Raw genomic sequence first — 16,696 nt, 5'->3', positions numbered from 1 at the left:
CTGTGAGCAGCAATGCAAGCAAAGTGCCTTACGAAATGCTGTTTTATTATTATTTATTGTCATTACTATGGTTGCCAACACTAAGTAGGTGCCTCCAAGAGTTCCCGCCTCCTCTCCCTGTTAATGGTTTATTCCACTCTTCGGCTGGTTCTTTCCCGTGGTTCCTTCCTCCTAGTTCCGCGCTGTACCCCCCCGCAGCCCCAATGGTTTAGCCTGGCTTCCCAGGGGAAACCCGGTGGGGCGGAGCACGAGGTTTCTGAGAGCGGCCGCGGTCCCCTCTCCGGAGACCACTTGGACTGCTCCGCGTCGGGGGTAGGCAGGTAATCGTGGGGCAGGGCGCGAGTCCTGGGCTCCGATTGGCCAGCTCTGGAGTAAACATCCGGCTGGGTGGGGCGGGGCCGGAAGTGGAAAGCGAAGGAGGTGGCTGAGGCGGCTCCGGAGGTTCAGGACTCGGAGTCGGTGCCTCCAGGTGCCATGGGCTGGGCTGGCCCGCGCTGAAGGCGACGCAGGGCGCTGAAAGGGACGCGGGGCTGGGCCATGGCCGGCGCTCGGGCCGCCGCCGCCGCCTCGGCGGGGTCCTCGGCTTCTTCAGGCACCCCACAGCCGCAGGAGCCAGGGCTCGGGGAGCTGCTGGAGGAGTTCTCCCGGACTCAGTACCGGGCCAAGGACTGCAGCGGGACGGGAGGCTCTAAGGTGAGTCCGGAGGCGCGATGAGCAGAAAGAGAAGGTCCCTGGTTTGCGACGTTGCTGAGGTCAGGGGTCATAGGACAGAGAGACAGGGAAGTGCCCAGTGTCTGGACCCGGAGAGTAAGGGTCGGGTTTAAAAACCGAAAAGGAGGAACTGGACTTAGAACGAGCCAAGGAAGGACGACGTTTTGGTTTGAGACAAAAGGGTTTGGAGGTCAAAGATTAGCGCTGAGTGGCCTTGTTCAGAGATTAGAGAAGAGGAGCTGAGGAGGGTTATTCCCATGCATTAGGTATGGGGACAAAAACTCTTATATCTAGATTTTTTTGAAGTGTAGATGATTTATCCAGGTCAGAGATCAGAGTGAAGGGGCTGGAGTGGGGGGGGCAGAATGGAGCCAAGAGATAAACCGAGTGTGTTGCCCCCTTGTACAGTCTCAGCATGACTTTAGAATTAGGCCCATCCCTTTCCTTCTTCCATAGAGCAGGAAGGCAACTCATACTCCCTCTGTTCCTTTGTCAAAAGCAAGTCTTAGTTTCTCTTTTTTTCTACTTTTGGGATTCCCTTCAGTCTCCTTATTGCCAGACCTGGAAGGCTTCCAGTCTGGTCAGGCCATTCCCATCTTAGGCATTGCCTGGCAGTCTGATGGGAATCTTGCCGACCCTGCCATCTTTCACTCCCCACGTGGTTTTGGCAGGTTTAGCATCAGGTTTTCCAATGGAATTCTGTTCCCTCCCAGGCCATGAAACTCTGGTTTGGCTCCAGGGGTTACCTATGCTAGGACTTACTGCACTTGGCATCTTCTAGTCTGGAGTAATGCAGGGAAGACTTCAGTAATGATGGGTCTCCCCCACTCTCCAAAGGACCGAGTATTTTTCAGAGCTTAGCCTGAGGACCACCTGTTTCAGCATCATCTGGGGTGTTTGTTAAAAATAAAGGTTTCTTGATCCCACCCAGTCCTACTGAGTTAGAATTTCTGGGGGTGGGAATCTGGAATTTGTATTTTCTAATAGGCTTTTTAATGATACTCGTGCCCCTTGGAATTTGAGGATTTCTAATTTTTGTGAGTTTTTCCCTCCACATTGGTCTTTTGGGTGGCTAGAGGGTCAGTTTTGCTGGGCCCCCCTTCCTTCTTACACACCCCTGAAGATTAGGGTTGTAAAAAGTTATACTTGACTCACTCCACCTGCCCCTAAACTTCTGATCTTTTGCAGACTTCTTGAGATGTTACAGGTTTTATGTTGTTCTTCTGGTGGGTCTTTCCCTGAACTGAGCAAAACAAGGGCAATTTTAAGGGAGCTGTTCCTTCTATTTCATAAGCAAATTGAGTGTAAGGAGACAGCTTTGTCTGCATCTTTTACTCATTACACTAACTAGAGCTTCTAGGTACTGGTCTGTGGCTGGAGAATGGGGAAGAATCTGCAGCTAAAGGAAGATAATGGATTAGTGCCGGTTAAAGTAACCTAGAGAGGGACTTCCCTGGTGGCGCATTGGTTAAGAATCTGCCTGCCAATGCAGGGGACAGGGGTTCGAGCCCTGGTCCGGGAAGATCCCACGTGCCGCGGAGCAACTAAGCCCGTGCGCCACAACTACTGAGCCTGCACTTTAGAGCCTGCGAGCCACAACTACTGAAGCCACCGCAATGAGAAGCCCGCGCACTGCAACAAAGAATAGCCCCCGCTCTCCTCAACTAGAGAAAGCCCGTGTGCTCCAGCAAAGACCCAATGCAGCCAAAAATAAAAATAAATAAATTTATTAAAAATAAAGTAACTTAGAGCAGGGGTTCTTGATATTTTATGGATTGTGGACCCCTTTGAGAATCTAATGAAAGGTGTCAACCTCTCTTCAAATGCTTAACATACACAGTTTCACCACAACATTGAGGGGTTCAGAGTCTCTCCCAAAGTGTACCATGGGGGTTCATGAACCACACGTTTAGGGCCTGTGATCTAGCAAGATGTCTTTTCCTGGTATTGAATTATAATCACAGAGGCACATTGTCATTCCCAGAGACCTCTCCAGGTCAGGAACCGCCTAATTCTCAGAACCCCAGAATCTTCTTTATGCTCAGATCTCCTCCTCTGTGCAGGTTGAGCGCATTGAGAAGAGGTGTCTGGAGCTGTTTGGCCGAGACTACTGTTACAGCGTGATCCAAAATGTGAATGGGGATATCTGCGGCCACTACCCCCAGCACATCGTGTTCCTGGAGTATGAGAGTTCTGAGAAGGAGAAAGACACGTGAGCATCATGTAACCAAAGCGTGCCTATCTGGGAAGGCCTTGACAGCTCATGCCCAGGGTTAGGAAAGTCTGCAGCTGGGTGGGGCAGGCTCACTTTTCCCAGGTGTCAAGCCTCATTGGCATCTTTGTTTTCTTCAGGGTTTCACATCTTAGATTGACAGAGTAGCACAGCATAGAAGGAGGGGTTGGGAGTCACAGCCCTGGCCTCCTGTTTTACTCCTACCCTATAGCTCATTGTCCTGAGACAGCTGACTTCACACCTCACCTCTCTGAACCTCAGTGTTTTTTGTTCTGTTTTTTTCTTTTTTTTAAGAGAGCAAGTGGGAGGTATGCTTTGTCGACATGTGGAAGGGCACTTACAGTATGTGGAGCTTAAGAGCCTGAGGTCAGCGTACGTGCTGGCTGCCCTGCTTGTGGCTGTGTAACTAACTTGGGGAAGTTACTGAACCTCTTTGTCTCTTAGTTTCCTCATCAGTTTCTACCTCTTTTTAGAAAAGTGGCTTTTGCAGTTCCTGCTGATAAACAGGACTATTCCAAGCCTGACGTGTGTGCTGTAAGAATTAGAAATAAGAGCTACCATTTATTGAGGGCCTCCCAAGGCCCGAGTGCTTTGTGTGTGGTAACAGTTCACACCAGAGCAGACACAGAGCACCCAGCACAGGATGCAGCCCATAGGCAGTCAGTAAATGGTAGAGTTGTTTGGCACTGATAAATAATCACTGATGCTCTAGGAAGTGCTTTATGTTGATCGCAAAGTTTGTTCCTCTAGGCTCCCTGCTTGCTGTTGATTTTAAGGGAGTTCCAGGAGCTGTTGCCAACAATATCCGTGAGAGCCTGGCCCCGTGGAAGTACTGTGATGATGAGTGCTGTGGTAGAGTCGTGCTGCAAAGTGCAGCGGGCCATCACTACTCACAGTGCGCCCATCCGCGCACCCAGGAACGGCTAGAGATTCTGAGTCTTGGGCTCCAGAGCCACTGAATCAAAATCACAGCATAACAAGATGGCCCCGTGATTCGTACGCACGTGGAGGTTTGAGAAGCACTGCTGTAGACGAACTGGGGAGAAGGGTGGATTCTGCCTGGTGTGTGTTTGGGGAGACCTTTCAGCTGGATTTGGAAGGATGAGTAGGGGTGTCCCTGAAATGTCCTTTGTTAGGGACCAGCTTGTACAGGGTCTTGATCATCAGGCGTGTGGACTTGTGGGTGTTAGTGGTTATTGGGCTAGTACCCCCTGAGCACTCATTGAAATCACAGATTCCAGGGCCCCTGAATCACAGTTTCCAGAATCTGTGCCTCAGAGAGCTCCCTAGATGAGTCTCACCTTTGCTATAGCCTGGGAACGGCAGGGAGCCAGAGAAGCCTTTCAAGCGGAGGAGTAAAATGGGAGATCTATCAGTGTGCCCTGTAATGAGGTCGTGGTGGGGTGCACTGAGAAAAAAGAATGTATTGGGAAAAGGAATTGAATGTAGATCAGAGCACTTGTATGACTGCCTCTTCTTTCTGTCACCACCACGGCCCTCCCATCTTGCCTAGCGGGGTCTAGCTGCCCAGGCTAGGGTCACTGCAGTATATCCCTAACCCTAGAGGAATTGTGGAGTTTGTTTTTGTTTGTTTGTTTGTTTTTATTTATTATTTCGTTGTGCCGGGTCTTAGTCGCAGCATGTGGGCTCCTTAGTTGTGGCTTGTGAACTCTTAGTTGCGGCACACATGTGGGATCTAGTTCACTGACCAGGGATCGAACCCAGGCCCCCTGCATTGGGAGCACAGAGTCTTATCCACTGCGCCACCAGGGAAGTCCCGTGGAGTTTGTTTTTACTTTTCACTTCTTGCAAGGCCTCGAAGTGATACTGAGTGGGCGATGCCTGTTAAAGAGAAGGGAGTATGTGCATGTTCAGGTGGGAAGAAGTAGCACTTTTTGCTTCTTTACACATGCCTGGACTTGGTGTTAATATGACACTAATTAGACTGAGTTACACAGGGTAGAATTGGATTCAGGAAGTGGTTTGGTCCTCTTAACCCACCTCCCCAGTTTAGCCCATATCTGATAATAGAAGCCTGGATGGGGATCTCTGAATGATGAAGACATGAGTTTGTCAACGAGGCAAACTGCTGCCATGAGGCAGACCCCAGGGATCTAGTTGGAGGCCCTACCAGAGAGATGAAGTCCCTACCTTTAGATCTGGTGGGTAACACAGACCAATCAATGAACAATGACAGTGTAACAAAGGCCAGAATTAGGGCAAGTACAGGTGAAGCATTGGAAGACAGTGGTTAAAGTTCTGCACTTGATAATTCCAACTTGTGTGTGAGCGTAGGGTGGGGGGGTTGTTCTCCCATTCCACTAACTTTCAGACGCCAGCCTTGTGTTCTACAGATAGCATTAGATCCCACAGGTTAAGGGCTCAGTCCCACAAGACAGACATAAATACACAAGCTCACTTTCATTCATTCAAATATGAGTATCAGGTGCCTGACACAGCCCAGTGCTTAGCACAGTAAGGGAAAGATTCTGAGGCCAAGAGATAACAAAAATAAAAACAGGAACCACTGAGAACAGAAACTGAATTGGTTCTTTGAGTAGGGGACCCAGGAAAATAAAGCACCAGCTAGCCTAACAAGAAAAAGGTGCCTTCCTTCACATGATAAGACTGCCCAGAGCCTCTAAGAGGGAAATGCTGGCATGTTCTGTCCCTCGGTTATGTGGAGAGTTTGTTGAATGGAAGGATTCAGCCTGGGAGAATCAAATGCAGTTACAAGGCTTTTAGAGCTGCTGGAGTGAGCTCCGTGAGAGTCAGTTAAAACAGATGGTGCTGACCACATCTGTGCAAATGGACGGAGGCCACCAAAAGGTGGGAGGGAGACTACTGTGAGCCGTGCTCTGTGTGCTCAGTTTTGTATTATCTTGGCATCTCAGTTTAATTAGGCCATTGTTTCATTCTGAGGTGCCTTTTTTTTTTTTCAAATTTTTTGGCTGCATTGGGTCTTCATTGCTGTGCGTGAGCTTCTCATTGCGGTGGCTTCTCTTGTTGCGGAGCATGGTCTCCAGGCGCGTGGACTCAGTAGTTGTGGCATGTGGGCTCAGTTGTTGTGGCTCGCAGGCTCTAGAGCACAGGCTCAGTAGTTGTGGCGCACAGGCTTAGTTGCTCCGCGGCACGTGGGGTCTTCCTGGACCAGGGCTCGAACCCGTGTCCCCTGCATTGGCAGGCGGATTCTTAACCACTGTGCCACCAGGGAAACCCTGAGGTGCCTTTTTATTCCATAGAGAACCTGAGTGAGGGGAAGGTGGCAGAACTTGGTTTTCAGTAAGCCATGTTTTTTCTAGGACCTGGCTAGTTGGCCCGTGCCGTCCTACGGGCACCTTGAAGAGGCACCCCAGCCTTCCTCCTTCCATCAAAAAAGGAAAAAAATCTTGATCGTAAAAATAACATGTAGTCACTTCTTTGTTGTTTGAATTGGTTATGGTAAGGATGTAATAATTTTGTGATTTAAAACAAAATGTTTAATAAAAATGAAAAAAAAAATCTTAAATCAGACCTTACAGAAAAATACACCATAGGAAGTATAAGTCCTCTTATTTTATCCCCTTGTTCTCTTTCCATGGTCACCAAACTCTTGGTCCAGGTTTTTATTTGAAGACCGCTGTTTAACTTCAGTTTCACATCTTCACTTGATAGTAGTTATTTTATTAGTAACTGGTTTGAGAATATATCTATGAAGGCTACTAAGAAATCAGCAGTGTTTTTAAAAGACTATATTTTTATTGGTGCCAGCAGCATCCAGATATGCTTAAAAGGGTACCACAGATGTGTAGGAGTTGGTGAACTTACTCATTCTGAAACAATTATTTGTGTACACATGCTGTGCAGTGACACGGGAGTGCTAGCACAACTGGGATGTAGAAGGAATGAACGCCCTCTTGGACTTGGCCTGGAAGCTCAGCCCTTAAAGGAGGGCACTTGAGTGTCTTCCCTCCCTTCTCTCCTGTCACCTTGCATTACTCTGCATGGCGGGAATAGCTTCCCACTCTTGAACTTCCCTGCCTCCTGTTCCTCTTGCAACCAGAAGCTCTGACTGGCTGATGTGGAGTCTTTTGTTAAGAATCTATGGGTGGGGACTTCCCTGGTGGTCCAGTGGCTAAGACTCTGAGCTTCCACTGCAGGGGGCGCGGGTTCAAACCCTGGTCGGGGAACTAAGATCCCGCATGCCATTCAGCGCAGCCAAGAAATTTTAAAAAAAGAAAAGAAAAAAAGAATCAGTGGGTGAAGCTATGAGAGTAGACCCTTCTTTTAGGGGTCAGCTGATTTGACCTGATTTAATATGTGAGTTGCTTAAGCTCATTTCTAAATGTATTTTTTTCATGTTCTAGAAGCTCCCTTACCAAACCCAGTGCATTAGCTACTGTGCTTCTCAAGGCCACAAATAGCTTCTCTTTCACTGCCTTTGCTCCAGCATTCCCTACCCTGTTAGCTTTTTGGACTGTTAGAGGTAGCTGGAACGTTGGGGAGGTATCAGAGGCTCACAGCCGTGTGAAATGTGAACCTTCATCTTATCCTGCACTCTGAAAGATGACAAGAATGGCCCCATGATTTCCTGAGGGTCCCCAGCACACCTATTGTCTTACTTTTGGAGTAAAATACTGAACACCCTAGACATAATCAACATTCAGTTTGCTATGTATGTTTCTGTATTTTAAATACCATGTCTTCAGAGTAGCTGACTTTTTTTTTTTTTTTTTTATCTTAAAGGTTTTGAAATCAGGATGACTTCCATTTTAGTATCTATAATATAGCATTTTTTTCTTTTCTTGAAAAGCTTAGAATGTCCATGATCTAGAATTTAGGAATCTGAGCATTTATTAAATTTGAAATGAATATTCACACACACACACACACACACACACAACCCTAGCATGGGGCACACTGTACTCACGCAGAAGCAGCCTGACCTACCTCTCTTGCCCGTTTTTAGGTTTCAGAGCACCGTGCAGGTGAGCAAGTTGCAGGACCTCGTCAACCGCAGCAAGACGGCCAGGTGCAGAGGACGGTTTGTCTGCCCAGTGATCCTGTTCAAGGGCAAGGTAAGACCACGCCGTAGCCTCACATCCCTGAGACCCTCTCGCGGGGTACCTGGCGTAATGCAAAGTGTAGAGTCTCGTGTTCTTGGCTTTTGCCAGACGAGTTTGGGTGATTACTGTGTGCCTGGTGGCGTGGGAAGCAGGCCAGAGAAACAGACCAATTCTGATACGACTTTTTTTGAAGGTGAGTCTAATTAGGAAAGGGACAGTCACAGCAGAGGACCCCACCCTGTGTCCTGGAGCCAGACTGCCTACGTTCTGATCCTGGCTCTGTTACTTCCTGCCTGTGCAAGGCCTCAGTTTCCTCCTCTATAAAATGGGAAAAATAATCATGCCTACATCAAAAGCTTATGAATAGATTAGATCAGATGAGTAAGTACATTGTTGTTTGTTCATTCTTTCAGTCATATAATTTACCAAGTATTTATTAAATGTGTGTCATGTTCAGGCCTCAAAGTACATCAGCATATAAGGTAGACAAAAATCCTCACCCTTATCAAGCTTATATTCTAGTGACTGTTGTTAATTTGGCTGCCCACTATGGTCTCATTTCACCTCTTTTTATAATCCTTTGGTGTATTTGATATTCCCATTTTGCAGATGAAACGAAGGCTCAAAGTGGTTAAATAACTTCCCCAAGTTTACACAACTAGAGAGCTGGGGTTTAAACTTACTGCAAAACGCCCTCAAGTTACCACACTGCAGCTTAGGGCCACGTGGTGTGGTGTCAGAGGAACCCACTTAAGACGGGCAGCAGTTGGGGACTTCCCGCGCGGTCCAGTGGTTAAGACCCTGTGCTTCCACTTCAGGGGGTGTGGGTTCGACCCCTGGTTGGGGAACTAAGATCCCGCATGCTGTGCAGTGCGGCCAAAAGTTAAAAACAAAAACAAAAACAGATGGGCAGCAGTGTGGACTGACAGACATGGCCTCATTAGGTGAGCGGGACTAGGCTGCCAGCTTTGGAGGAAGGGTGGGAGGGTGTTCCAGGCAGGTGCCAGCGTTGGGGGAGCATGAAGGCAGGCGCGGAAAGTCCGAGAGACTCCCTGACGGGAGCGCAAGGTACGTGGCAGAGCCGAGGATGGAAGGGACTGAATGCAGGAGGCCGGATGCTGGCCAGGGTGTTTAGGTTTGCTGGGAGAGCCACTGTGATTTCTGAGCAGGGAAGTACAAGATGCAAATAGCATTTTGAGAAAGATTAATCCAGAAGGAACAGACTAACAGAGAGCCTGGATCAGGGGAGGGAAGCAGGGGTGTAGGCTTTCTATTCCTTTTTTTTTTTTTTTTTTAATGTGGACCAATTTTTTTTTTTTTTTTAATCTTTATTGAGTTTGTTACAGTATTGCTTCTGTTTCATGTTTTGGTTTTTTGGCCACCAGGCATGTGGGATCTTAGCTTCCTTAGCAGGTATCGAACCCGCACCCCCTGCATTGGAAGGTGAAGTCTCAGCCACTGGACCGCCAGGGAAGTCCCTTAGGCTCTCTTTTCTAGTCATCCAATACGTACCTGAATGCGCTGTGGTCTTGATGCCTCTCGGACTATAGTCCGGTCTCCCAGTGCAGGTGAGGGCTGGGGCAGGGCAGTGGGGAGGAGAGACCCAGGGCTTGTTTCCATCCCTTTGTGCCTTTCTTTCGTAAAATGGAAGAAGGGGGAATGTGAAAGAGGGGGGGTAGGAAAGGAGACTTGCCACAGGCTTTCGTGGACAGGTCGATTTTAGGGAAAAGTATGTCTGGAAGTCAAGTTCCAGAAATCGATCATCTTAAAGTTATTTATTCCCTCTTCCCCTTTGGAAAGTTTCGTGTTGCTGTAAGCTCTGGGAACTCCGGTTTAGATAACTGGAGTATAACACACTGATCTGTGGGGCATAGTGCTTGTTGCTAGAAATTACATAGGAAATACTCAAACCAGTGCTTCCCACAGTGTGTTCCATAGAATAGTAGTTTAAGGATGTGCTTGTGCAAAGCATTCCCTGTCAAACAAGTGTGAGAGACAGCACATTACTAGATTTGGCCTGACCCCCAAGCTCCAGATTCAAGAGGTACATCGGAAAGTGTGCACTGACATAGGAAAGGCTCTGAGAAGTCCTGAAGCAGAGGGACCTGTGTAGTGTTGTCAGGTCTGCTGTTTCTCACTCAGCAGACCTTGAGGAAGGGACTTTGCGGAATGCATTTGGGAAGTGCCACATTGACCGGCTTAGTCCAGTGAGATTGCAGCAGGCCTGGGAGAAAGAGCCCAAGGCAACTCATTTCAGAGGGAGGGCGAAAAGTTGGAGGGATTATTCTTTTGGGGTTTTCTGGCCATGCCGTGCGGCTTGTGGGGTCTTAGTTCCCCAACCAGGGATCGAACACCTTATATATGTTTTATTCCTATTGTGTTTGCAAGTCTGCTGTCTCCTCTCAGCCATAATCCCTTTGAGGGCAGAGGCCTTGTCTTGCTGCTGTCGTCCCAGCGCCTAGCAAGTGCCCACCCAGTTGTACGTGCAAGCTCAGTAGGAAGACACTGCTCTTTTAAAGTGGTAGCGGGCTCTCTGCTGGGTTCTAGGGGGACAGGTGACTAAGACAGTCCTGTCCCTGTGGAGCTCAGTGAGTGGGGAAGGTTGACCTGTGAACCAGCAGGTGAGAGGGAGATGGGGAAGGGCAGGAGAGGGTCTTCTGTTGTGAGATGGGGATCTCATCCTCAGAGACGTGGCTCCCGGCAGGCCCTAGCCAGTGCGGGGAGCCAGTGCGGGGACAGCAGCGTTTGCTACCAGCACATCCTGCCGGGCTGGGGAGGGGGAGGTATGTTCAGAAGTGCCCGCTTCCTGCTTCTCTCCACATTCAGTCCAGTGTGGCTGGGGCAGCCAAGGAACTAAATGTCTGATTGTATTTCATTTCAATTAATTTCCATTTTATAGCTGAAGTAATGTAGAATTTTTTTGGTTAAACACAACTTTATTTTGGGGCAGGACTACGTTTCCCTTTAAATGCTGAAAATAAAGTATCCTAGTTGAGATGTGCTGCGAGTATACAATACATATTGGATTTTGAAGACTTAGTCCAAAAAATGTAAAACATTAATAATTTTTAAAGTGATTATATGTTGGCATAGTAATATTTTGGATATATTGGGTTGAATAAGATATATTATTAAAATTTTTTTACAACTAAGTTCAAGCATTTAAGGGTAAGCAGTTCTCCCATGCCGTTCTCTTCCCCAACACTTGTATCTGGGTTTTAGGCAATTAAAATTGGAACAGGTCATCTTTCTCTTTGTTTCCTCCCTTAAGAGATGGGGAGCAGAGGTCAGCTGCTTTTATTCCATTTGCTAAAGTTGGTTACTACATTAGCAAATCCTATAGAGCCGTATTCCTCATGCAGAGTTAGAGGCCACTCCTAATTAGGTAAATGGAGAGCATTCAGAGTACATCCTGCTTTTTCAGTCAAGAGCGAAGCTTAAAGTACAGAAATGGCAGGTTATGCTTTGGAGCCATGAGGCCAGGGAGCAAGGTCAGGTGTTAGACTCTGCCTTGGGATGCAGCTTCCCCCAGGCGCCGGCTCGGGACCTTCCTGCGGAGGTTGGTGCTTCACTTGGGGAGCTGGCCATCTCTCCCATTCTTCTCCATCTGACGAGTCCTCTGTGCCAGGTGCGGCTGCCTCCGTTACCAAAAAGACAGGGTCGAAAAGAGATGGGAGAACTGAGCAGAAAGAAGAATCTGAACCTTGAGAAGAACTCAGAGCTCAGCAGCTAAGGAAGGAGGGTGTGTGTGTCCACTCTGAAAAGATTCAGCAGAGTAATGCAAAGAAGAGTGAGATTTGGTGCCGGCAGCTTGGATGATGGGGGAGGGTGGGCATGATAACATGTGCCAGTCAGACTCAAACCACGTACCCCTCATTGTCTTGCTTTCAGGAATCAGACCTCCCTTCTTACCATGAGAGTCTTTGGGGGGGTCCTCCACCTGAGGATTGACATTCCCTTGCTGCAGTTCCTAATCACTGGGTTGGTCTCTTCATAGTAGGGGCTCTTATCGGGGGCTGGAGAAGGGTCCATGGATGGACTTGGAGATGTAGGTAAACTCTGGTGTGTACATTTTTATCCAGAGACAGTTTATCATTTTCATCAGATTTTCAAAATGCTTTTGGACCCAGAAAAAATGAAGCAGCCCCCGCAGAGTGCATCCTGCTCAGGCCAGCAGGAATCTCTGCCCGAGCCCTTCTTCATAGGCTTCCAGGACAACCCTCCCACGATTGCATTCTTGCCCCCGGCACTGGAGAAGCACCCCACCCCGCCCCGGGCTGTAGCAGGTTGCCTTTCTATCACCTGCCCCCTGCCCCAGGCTGCCACTGCCTCAGAAAGCCGGGTGATGACCTACCGGTTCCCACCACACCCCTTTCCTAGCAGCAAAACCATTTCTTTCCCCCTGTTTTACAGGTGGAGAAGGAGACCCCTTGGGCAGTATTCTGCAGTTTTCCAGGGACCCTCCTTACACCACCAGGCTGCGTGACCCATTCAGAAATGCCCTCCCCTCGCCTAATGTGACCTCCCAGCCACCCTCACAGCCTCCCCCAGCCTGTAACTAGACCTTGGGGTCACCAGATACCTCCTCCCATTCCTCCTGGATCTCATCAAATACAATTTATAAAGATTCAGCCTTAAAATTAAATAATGAAGTTCATGCCCATTGCCTGGTTTCTAGAATTCTAGCTCTCGAAATGCTCCTTCAGTGATGAGGAAAGAGTAAAAGGATAGTTAAGCACAGTTACAGCCACTACACTTCCTTGATACAGAGGAGAGAGAAGATAAAATTTCTTTAAAAAAAAAAAAACCCAAACATTTCTCCCTTAAATGGCCCTCCTGCTGCAAAGGTTGCCCTCCCCTGCGCTAAGCAGTTCCAGTGACGGTCAGCACGCAGGCTCCGGAGGGAGGTGGGCTCGGTCAGATCCCAGCTCAACCCCCTCTGTGGGACCTTAGGTATCACTTCACCTCCCTGCGCCCGTCCCTCGTCTTTTCATCTGTGAAGCGGCAACAGTGCCTGCCGCCTGCCACGTCTCCCTCATGGGCTTGTGTAAATCCAGTGGGAAGGTGGTGTACATATTTCAGTCCTGTACTCACAAACACATGTGATAACTGCCAGATCTTACCCAAGTACATGCGTGACGACCGCTGAATCTACCCATTACTGTTAGTGACACTCTGGTGCCTCTCGTTTGGAAGAGAGAACCTCTTGACAGAGGCTGCAGGTTAAATTCTAGGCATACTTCAGAGTGACTGCTGTGAAGACTTTGGGCAGCGCTCCTGCACCCATTTTCCTGGCCTGGAGGGGCCTCAGGGGTTCCCCCCACTGTGTGCACTTCAGAAAACCACCTGACTGTTGGTCAGAGGGTACAAACTTCCAGTTGTAAGATGAATAAGTTCTGTGGATCTAATGTACAGCATGGTGATTATAGTTAATAATACTGTATTAGATACATGAAAGTTGCACAGAGAGATGATCTTAAATGTTTTCATCACAAAAAAGGAAATGGTGATTATGTGACATGATGCAGGTGTTAGCTAACGCTATGATGGTAATGATTTTGTAATATGTAAGTGTGTTGTAGACCTTAAACTTACACAATGTCATATGTCAATTATATCTCAAGAAAGACTGGGAAAAACCGAACCAAAAAACTCCAGAAAACCATCTGACCCTGAAAATGCGGTTTCTCTCCCAGCATATTTGCAGGTCGGCGACGCTGGCTGGATGGGGGGAGCTGTATGGACGCACTGGCTACAACTATATTTTCTCAGGTGAGCATTGAGCTGCACTGTCTTTGACTAAGAACAGGAACCCAGTGGTGGAGAATAGCCACCTAGGGCTGCAGTGGTGTAGGTGGAGGGGCAGCAAGCTGGGGGGTGGGCAAGGGCCCTCCTTTCGTCACCTGAGGAGATGCTGGGGGTGAAGAAGACTGCCAGGCGTGTGGGGCATCGGGTGCTGAGAGAGGCAGGAGCGTGGTCCTTGGGGTGGAGCCGGGGGGAGACTGGTCAGGAAGCCCCTGGGTGGAGCCCCCTGCCTCGGCCTCGGTGCTGACCGCAGGTTTCTCCCACAGGGGGTGCAGACGACGCCTGGGCAGATGCAGAGGATGTCACGGAGGAGGACTGTGCGCTTCGGTCAGTGCCAGGTGGTTATGGGTCTGGGCTTGGGTTGGGGGCAGGCGTCTGAGCGGTGGTGGCGATTTTCCTACTGACGGTCGTGACGTCATCAGTGGTCCAGGTGAGTGGATTGGCCCCCTTCCTCCTGCTGCCAAGTCCACGCCCCTGAAACAGGGTTGTTGAAGTCCACCCTGTAGCTTCACCCGAAGCTGACTTTATGGACTACCTGAGCAGTCTGTGCTCGCCAGGACTGCAGAGAGAGTGCCCCAACCCTGGGGTTCCTGGCACCCCAGACCCAAAACACAGGCCAGACATCTGTGTGTCTTCAAGCCCCACAGTTTCCAGGGTGCTGACATCTGGCCTACCAGGTGATGCACAGCACACCCGGCCTGAGGGACGGGACAAGCAAGGACTGTGGTCCCCACATGAGAGATGTGGGCACTAGAAGCTCCACAGCTGTGTGATAGGTGTCATAAGGAGCTTGCTACAGAGGAATGTTTTAGGCCGCCTTAAAGGGAGGGAGGGGGCTGGCTCCCACTCTTCCTACCTCCTTTCCAAATATTTTTAGAAAACGGCAGTAATGGATATTTTGGAAAAGCTCCTTTGCATGGTCTGTACCACATGGAAAGTCTTTAACTGGTGTCAAGTGTCTCTGGAATGCACACCAGCACCCTAGTCAGATCAGCCGCCCAAAATCATGGCTCGGCGCATGAAAAGGCATCTTGCTGTGCCCGGCTTCTGCCCGTTAGTTCCAAGAGCAGTGGCTCTGGCTTGTGCTCAAGAATGTTCGGCTCTTCCCCCGGGATCAGACGACCTCTGCCCCAGCCAGGCTGTCTTCCACAGTGCTCACTGTTGTTGGTGAGGAGTCTGCTGGGGACAGCAAAGCAGTGGGCATTAAAAAAAAAATTAATAGTGCCTGTTTATTCGTTCTGCTTTTGCCTTTATCTGTATGACTGATCAAAAGGCAGCCTGGGGATTAGGAAAATTTTATCTTTCTCTTTGCTCCAGAGGCCTTCTAAGCAGAGGGAATTCACTTGCTAATATTTCACAATCAGTTGATAACATAGCTCTAAAAAGTCCATCTCCCAGTGAGTTTCAATCTGTTACATTTTGAGCAAGTCATATGGCTAAAAACGGTCATAAATGGGGGAAAGGGAGGGGGGTGGAGAGAGAGAAACTCTAATGGAGGCTCAAAGACTCTATCAGCCACTAGCCTGCTGCTTTTTAGAACTCGGAGATTATCTTGAGTCTTCTGGCTTAATGTCAAGCAGTGCCAAAAAGCCCTTTCTCGCCCCAGCTGCAGATTGTTCCTCTTTGAAATGCGTTGAGGGATAATCTCTTAGAAAGTCACCTTCCCTGGGAGCAGTTGTCCTGTCTTGGCCCTCCCTCTGTCTTCTGGAGAAGGGAATCAGAAGTTCTTCTGTAGAACCTAGACTTCCTTGAACGCGCCCCTCAGGCCCCAGACTTTTGTGGATGAATGTGCAGTGCAGCTTCTCCCTCTGGCTCTTTGTTTCAGAAGTTCCGAAACGCATCTTTTTGATAAGGTCAGAGGGTATGACATCAAGCTGCTCCGGTACCTGTCAGTGAAATACATCTGTGACCTGATGGTGGAGAACAAGAAGGTGAAGTTTGGCATGAAGTGAGTGCAGGGCACCCCCTGCGAAGTGGGTGGAGGCCGTGTGCTCACAGGCTCGTGGGGTCGGAGATGACACAGCAGTTACAGGGGCACACCGCGTGCCCGGCCTCGTGCATCCTCTCCCTGTATCCTCACACAGCCCTCCCCTGCAAGGAGCTTCTGGCGTCCCCCTCCTGCAGGGGAGAAACTGAAGCCGGAGAGGTTAAGTCACTTGCTCGTGGTGGTGCGGAGAGCACCAAGGGAGCCGTGGGTCTCTAACGTGTGCTCTGCTGCCGCTGCGCCATCTCTGGTAGATGAGAGTCTCTTTTAAAGTGGATCGAAAAAAATCAGTATTTACTCAGTTTTTATGTCCTGTATGGAACAAATCTTCATGCGATAAGGCAAAATTAGAAACAAATGGAACCTGGGTTAGGGTGATGAAATTTGGGGAATTTTTCCAAAGTGTTGTTCATTTTTTATAATATCCACTTTTAATTATGCCAAGTGTGTCTTAGAAAATAAGCCACACTGAGGCTGTTACAGCTCAGCTGTTTGCAGTCACCTGCACATCCCGCTGCTGTCACAGTAGTCCTGCGTCTCTCAGATGCTGTCTGGGAGTGTCCGCAGTGGATGCCGGAGAAGATGGTGGAGGCGAGTGTCCGCCTCAGGGCCCCTTTTGGACAGTGTCTCTGTTATTTTGCTCTTTTCTCACTCTGCCCTCCGGGTCAGGGGGCGGTGCTGCCTTCGCGGGAAGCTTGTTCCGCGGCTTAGGTCCCGTTGCGGGTGCTGTGGTGTCGGGGGGAGTCGGCGTTCTCACCTGGTGACTTGGGGTAGAGGCGGCAGAGCAGTCGCATTTCTTAGTCGTTGGAAGTAAGCCCCCTGGAGGGCGTCATTCCTAACTCTGAACAGTAGTTTCTGTAGCAGGAGGATCATTCGAGCTGTGGTAACGCTTGTGGGGAATGGTGTGCGTGTGTTGTG

General features: G+C 49.1%; 1 protein-coding gene across 8 annotated transcripts in view; it reads left to right on the top strand.

The window, feature by feature from the left end:
• The first annotated feature begins 378 nt into the window (after positions 1-378).
• Positions 379-16,696, top strand: part of MTMR14 (myotubularin related protein 14) — a 42,932-nt gene continuing 26,614 nt past the window's right edge. For 2 of the 8 annotated variants that reach the window (XM_082344390.1, XM_082344388.1), the window contains exons 1-6: positions 380-693; positions 2,775-2,923; positions 7,893-8,001; positions 13,686-13,761; positions 14,061-14,121; positions 15,620-15,742. In XM_082344390.1, the coding sequence (XP_082200516.1) occupies positions 538-693; positions 2,775-2,923; positions 7,893-8,001; positions 13,686-13,761; positions 14,061-14,121; positions 15,620-15,742 (674 nt within the window). In that variant the 5' untranslated portion in view covers positions 380-537. Of the gene's footprint in view, positions 694-2,774; positions 2,935-7,892; positions 8,002-13,685; positions 13,762-14,060; positions 14,122-15,619; positions 15,743-16,696 lie in introns of those variants that run through there. The other 6 variants (XM_082344391.1, XM_082344396.1, XM_082344389.1 and 3 more) reach the window with 6 other exon arrangements.

This window comes from Balaenoptera borealis (assembly GCF_965194805.1).
Source record: "Balaenoptera borealis genome assembly, chromosome: 12".
Taxonomy (NCBI): domain Eukaryota; kingdom Metazoa; phylum Chordata; class Mammalia; order Artiodactyla; family Balaenopteridae; genus Balaenoptera; species Balaenoptera borealis.
Note: the sequence above shows the minus strand (reverse complement) of the source record. Positions and strands in the feature narration are given on the sequence as shown.